The following is a 6,481-nucleotide window of genomic DNA, read 5'->3' as shown; positions in this document are numbered from 1 at the left end:
TTCCACTTCTGGCTTGTCTTCTTCATGGTAGTCAGATAGCAAAACTGAGCAATCTGCTACAAGGGCTCCAAGCACTGTATTTGCATAGTCCAACTAGTCATTTTGTGAAGGATACAAGACCATGGCTAGAAGTGCCTTATGATAGCAATTCACTGCACTGCAGTCCCCAGTGTGAGATCTTATATGGTCAGTAATGTATAAGGACTTCCTAAAGGCCTCTCAACAGTCCTTTTTATCAAGAGGCCTATCTTCATGGAAGGTTCTAACATGTTTACGGAAAGATGAAGAACAACTAAAGGCTTTCCCACATTCCTTACATTCATAAGGTTTCTCTCCACTGTGAGATCTTACATGGTCAGTGAGCTTTGAGGACTCATAAAAAGCTTTCCCACATTCCATACACTGATAAGGCCTCTCTCCACTGTGTGATCTTCTATGGACAGTGAGGTGTGAGGACCGAGTAAAGGCTTTCCCACATTCTTCACATACGTATGGCCTGTATCCATTATGAGCTTTGATATGACCAGTGAGATATGCAAACTGACTAAAGGACTTTCCACATTCCTTACATTCATAAGGCTTCTCTTCACTGTGTGTTTTTATATGGGTAGTGAGTTGTGAAACCTGCTTAAAGGCTTTCCCACATTGTTTACATACAAATGGTCTCTCTTCACTGTGTGTTTTCATATGGATAGTGAGTTGTGGAAATTGCTTAAAGGCTTTCCCACATTGTTTACATTCATACGGCCTCTCTTCACTGTGTGTACTTATATGGGTAGTGAGGTGTGAGGACCGACCAAAGGCTTTCCCACATTCCTTACATTGGTAAGGCCTCTCACCGCTATGTATTCGCATATGTGTATTGAGGGATGAGGAACAACTAAAGGTTTTCCCACATTCCTTACATTCATAACGCTTCTCTCCAATGTGCGATCTTTTATGTGTAGCAAGGGATGAGGAACAAGTAAAAGATTTCCCACATATCTTACATTCAAAAATTCTCTCTCTACTGTGAGTCCTTATATGTTTAGTGAGGGCTGAAGGATAACTAAAGACTTTCCCACATTCACATACATAAGGCCTTTTTCCACTATGAATTCTTATATGGGTAGTGAGGTGTGAGGACCGACCAAAGGCTTTCCCACATTCCTTACATTTGTAAGGCCTCTCTCCAGTGTGAGTTCGCATATGTGTAGTAAGGCCTGAGAGAAATCTAAAGACTTTCCCACACTTACATTCATAAGGCCTCTGTCCACTGTGAGTTCTTGTATGTTTAGTGAGCGGTAAGGAACAACTACAAGGTTTCCCATAATCTTTACATTTACAAAGAGTCTCTTTCACACAAAGTTTTAGGTAAGAAGGATAACTGAAGTCTTCTCCACATTCCTTAAAATGATAAGGTTTGTATCCACTGTGAGACATGATGTAATGCTTAAATGGTAAATCATCCATGAAGGCTTTTCCATATTCAATGCATTCAAAGAGATTTACTCCAGCAGGATTCCCAGTGGTGAAGGGATTTCCACACTGATTACCTTCTTCAGCTTTATTTACTTTATCATCTCTCCTTTCACAAAGGCTCTCTACTGTATCTATTCTGTTAAAAATAGGAAGCATGCTGTTAGAATTACATTTGTTACTAGTTCACAATTACTGTACCCAATGAGAACATGTGCTTTCTGTCCTTAGGTATCTCTTGTTGCACAGGTTGAATCATCTCATAGATGGTGCTATCATAACATTCACATCATTTCTATATAATGGATCTTTCTGATAACTAGGTACAAGTGAAATGTTTTAAATACAGGCATAACATCCATATGGGCATTGTCTGCCTGTACATATGTCCATGGTCCTGTAAGATTATAATACAGTTCACAAATCCCAATCAGAGAACAGGATGCAGCTGACATACTTCACTATGTGCTATAGATCCTATCTGTCTCTCACTAGCTTTCTTGGTCCCACATCTGGCCTGGCCCTTGGGTAGCAGGGGGAGGGGATTCTGGAGCCCATCCTCAGCTGACAGTCCTACTGTGCTCACCTTAGTCAGAGACTGCTGTCAGAACTGCCAATGGGCATGCCCTGCAAGGCTGCTATCCCACTTGACCAGGGCACCCTGTATATCACGTCTAAGCCCAAGGCCATAGCTACCCCAACAGCAAAAGCCACCAACCATTCCAGGCTGCAGCAGCAGTGGCAGGAGGAGTGGGAAAAGCAGCCACGGGAGGAGATGGAGGAGAGGCAGGTAGGCTGGAAGACTTTAAAGGCCACTGTGGGTGTAGGGAAGGTAGACCAAGAGGAAGGGAATGAAGCCAAAGGTGGGCCTGGCGGTGGCTGGCTAAACAGCAACTGTGTACCTTGGCAGAGGCCATATAAAGCTCTCAGAGACTTGATGGCAGCTACACAGGTCTGGCAGTGGTGGAGGAGCCAAAGGTTTCACATATTCCCTCAATATGGTGGCCAGCACGCCCCTCTCCTATATATAATGTGGTGTCTGTACAATGTCAAATCAAAGAACATACCATGGATGACAGGCAAAATACCTGTGCTCAGAACGTGATTCACATTTATGTGGAAATGATGTAAATACATCATTTTAGAGCTAGTTTTACACACATGCACAGACACACACAGAAATGTCAGGAGACCATAAGACGAACCTGAGGCCCTGTGCTCTATTATATAAATAATACTTACCTCACATGCCTTCCCTGGCCATTGTGCTGATGTTCGATGCTCTGGAATTCACAGGTTTCTCCTGACATGGAGGGCCAGGAATCAGTCTCCATTGACAGTTGTCCATTATCATCCTGTGGAAATACTGACCAAATAATTTTAAGTAGAGTTATGTAAGATGAAATAGAACAGTAAGGACAGGAGACTAAGGCACATGTGAAGAAAGACTGAGTTTCAGGCGTTTGGCTATTTCAGGACCTTGGCAATGGTCTAAAGGGTAAGAAATTTATTAAGAAAGAATTCCGTAATAATTGAAAGTGATGGTGACATAAACCAAACTAAACACACTGCCACTGTGTTGATTCTGACTCATAGCCAGCCTATAGGACAGGGGAGAAGTGACCCATGGGGTTTCCAAAGCTGTAAATCTTTGTAGAAGCTGAATGTCATGTCTTTCACCTGTGGAGAGGCTGGTGGGTTCAAACTGTCAATCTTTTCAGTTAGTGGCCATGTCTTAACCACTGCCCCACTTAGGTCTCTGTATGGTGACATAAGTAGAGTATAATTAGGAAAGCAGAATAAAAAGGTACTGCAAAAACTACAGGGTCACCCATGGTGGACAGGTTTTAGTGGAGTTTCCAGACTGAGACAGACTTGGAAGAAGGACGAGGCCTATCCACTTCTCAAAGAATTGGCCAGTGCAATACTTACGAATAGCAGTCAAAAACGTGTATAAAGGTAATATTGAAAGAGGAAATTGTGTAGGTCTTTTCCCACAAACACAGAAGGCATAAGAGGACTGATTAAAAATCAAAAAGTCAGTTTAGGTTAAGTGTGCAAGTACCACCTCCTCAAAGCAAAAGAGATTTTTTCGACTTGATTTCGTCAAATGTAATTCCATCCCAGCAGGTCTGGTTCTTCAAATGATTCTTGCCTTAAAGGTTCTCCCTGACAGTACAGCTCTGGATATGTCCTATCTCCACTCTCCTCAAAACTTTCCCTTCATCCTCAGTGAGAAAAACCAGAGTGGTTGACATGGTTCTCATGAAAAAAGACACATCACAACAGAAGATAGACGAGCACATTTCCCTGACACTAAACCAATACTTTGGTCTCTACATTCTCCATAGATGGACAAGTGTGAGTTAATTTAAGCAAAAATAATCACATCAAATTTATAATAAACATGTAAAACACTCAAGAGGTCCCAAACCATAAATCTCTCTTTGCTATAAAGTGACCCTTGAAGACAATACTCACACAACACTTAAATAGCCTCAAGACTTTTAACATGGTACATAGTTAATTTAATACAAAGAGTTTTACTTTCATAGGGAAGCCACTAGAGTCTAAGCTACATGAAGGCAGTAATAATGCCTGTCATATTTGCCAGTGAATTCCAATTCCTCAACTCAAATGATGTAAGAACATCAATGAATATATTTCTTCATTAGAGAAGTAAATATGAAGAATGAAGCCAATCTCACCTGAGTCCAGGTTCCTGAAGGTTTCCATCATCACATCTCTGTAAAGTTGCCTCTGAGAAAAATCCAGCAAAGCCCACTCTTCCTGGGTAAATTCCACAGCCACATCCTCAAAGACCACAGAGTCCTAAAACATCACACATGTTCTACATCAGCAAGGTATCATCTTCCCCAGTGTCTGCTACATACAGGTGGGTGAGGTTAACAATCCTGAGAAACTCAGAATTCATAGGAAGTTCACACAAGGTTCTGTTCTACTCTAGACTTTGGCCATCAGAGTCATACCTTCACTTACTATAGTTATCTCCTGACTGTTGACATCTTGTGTCATACATTTAACAATATTTCTAACACTGAACTTATCTCTTAATAGTGTGACTATGACCTATTTAGTCTTATTCCTTTCAATATTTATGGTTCAGACAGGCAGAAAACATAGCAGAAGGGAAAGAAATCCTATATGAATAAAAGACCTATTTCCACATTCAGGTCATCATTTCTCTGTGAAAAAATCAAATTCATCTTCCATAAGACCCATCAGAATACACAACAAAACATGAAGCACTGGGTGGAAACAAGATGAGTTATTAATAACTGGGAAAGACTAGTAAACTGGCAGCTTTTCCCACTGAATGAACAGATGAAGCAAACATGTGAATCAGATTCAGATATGGCAGAAATTCTGGAATTAACAGACTGGGAATTTAATACAATTATGATTCATATTGCTGAAAGTGAAGATTTGAAGTACTTACCGATAAGGATGAAAGTCTACAGTCTTTAGAACGGATTACACTCATAAAACAAAAATCCTTACAACTGGTTCAAAAGCAACATCACAATAAAGGAAAAAAGACTTAAGTTGTTTGTAATTTCCTTTTACTTGGATCCACAATCAATGCCTACAGAAGCAGCATTCAAGAAATCATACAATGCTTGACCACAGCCAGCTACCCAGAGGAAGCAAGTAGTTGGACCTGTGGACTCAGGACCATGTTGCAGGGGACATCAAGCTCAGTTGGCATTAACATACTACACAAAAACATTGTTCCACATCCTACTTTGGTGAGTAGCAACCAGGATCTTAAAAGCTTGCAAGCAACCATCCAGATGCAATGATGGGTCTCTCCTCATCCAGAGCAAAGAAGAATGAAGGAAACCAAAGACTCATGGAAACAATTAGTCCTCGCAACTGGTACACCATGTGATCCTCAGCCTATATGACTATGAAACCAGAAGAACTAGATGGTACTTGGCTACCACGGTCAACCACTCAGAGGGGGATCTATGTAGGAGATCCTGGATAGAGTGGGAAAACAATGTGGAACAAAACTCAAAATCATTTCGAAAAAAAAAGGACCAGGTTTACTGGTCTGATGGAGCCTGGTGGAACCCCTGAGACTATGGCCCCTAGCTGCCCTTCAGATCTCGAACTGAACTCACTCCTGTGGTTTCCAAAGCAACAAAAGACAGGCATATGAGCTGAACATTTACATTAGGTTGATACACTCTTGGAGAGATCAATCATGGGAGAATACAAGGGCTGTGCATGCACAGGGAGACAGTTCGGCAGGGGGGTGGCACTGAAGTGCATGGTGAGATGGACACAGGAAAGAGGTGGCTATGGAAAGGAAGGGGGAGGGGAGCTGTTACATTGTGGGATATTGCAGTCAATGTCATGAGACAAAGTGTATGCGAACTGCTGTATGGAAGATGCATTTGCTCTGTAAAATCACACAAATCACAATAAAATTTAAAAAAAAGACCCAACAGAAGTTCCAGACAGACTGAAGGTTAGGCAGTAAGAGGTGACAAAGATGAGTCCAAGAATTTTCACCATGAAGACTGAAAAGATTGAGTGCCATCAACACAGATGTGGAAATTTTCAAGAGGAGCAGATTTTATAGAAAGCATGCAGAGGTTACTTGGGGCTTGTTGAGAAAGAAATGAGAATAAGACAGCCAAGTGGGGAAGATACCAAAAAAACAGGTTTTTAAAAGAATGGGCTATAATGAGGAAAGAAAAATCTCTACACCATACGGTGGCTAGGACACCTGGATTTTCACATGCATAAGAATGAAAATCCCTACACATCATATCATGTCCTAAATTAATTCTAAATGGATCAACAACCTAACTATAAGATTGAACTGTTAAACTGTTATAGTATATTCCCTCCAGAGAACAATGTACAGCAACTGAAGTGAATGAACAATCCATGGGCTTCTCCCAATGTAAATCTGAACTAATGGAATTGGCATTAATAGTACATATAGAGGAGCTCTGGTAGCATAGTGGCTAAAGCACTTGACTGCTAA

General features: G+C 41.1%; 2 protein-coding genes across 2 annotated transcripts in view; one reads left to right on the top strand and one right to left on the bottom strand.

Annotated features, from left to right (window-relative positions):
• Positions 1 to 219: 219 nt before the first annotated feature.
• On the bottom strand, positions 220 to 1,452 carry LOC103207943 (zinc finger protein 699-like). The gene has a single exon (XM_042782651.1). The coding sequence runs from the start codon at positions 1,450 to 1,452 to the stop codon at positions 220 to 222; it is 1,233 nt and encodes a 410-aa protein (XP_042638585.1).
• Positions 1,453 to 2,080: 628 nt separating this feature from the next.
• LOC103207942 (zinc finger protein OZF-like) overlaps positions 2,081 to 6,481 on the top strand; it is a 104,693-nt gene continuing 100,292 nt past the window's right edge. The window contains 1 exon segment of the mRNA XM_007953639.2: positions 2,081 to 2,248. Coding sequence (XP_007951830.2) covers positions 2,081 to 2,248 — 168 coding nt within the window.

This window comes from Orycteropus afer, unplaced genomic scaffold (assembly GCF_000298275.1).
Source record: "Orycteropus afer afer isolate SDZICR_OR568_19922 unplaced genomic scaffold, OryAfe1.0 scaffold00402, whole genome shotgun sequence".
Lineage (NCBI taxonomy): Eukaryota > Metazoa > Chordata > Mammalia > Tubulidentata > Orycteropodidae > Orycteropus > Orycteropus afer.
This window is presented reverse-complemented; position numbering and strand designations above follow the sequence as displayed.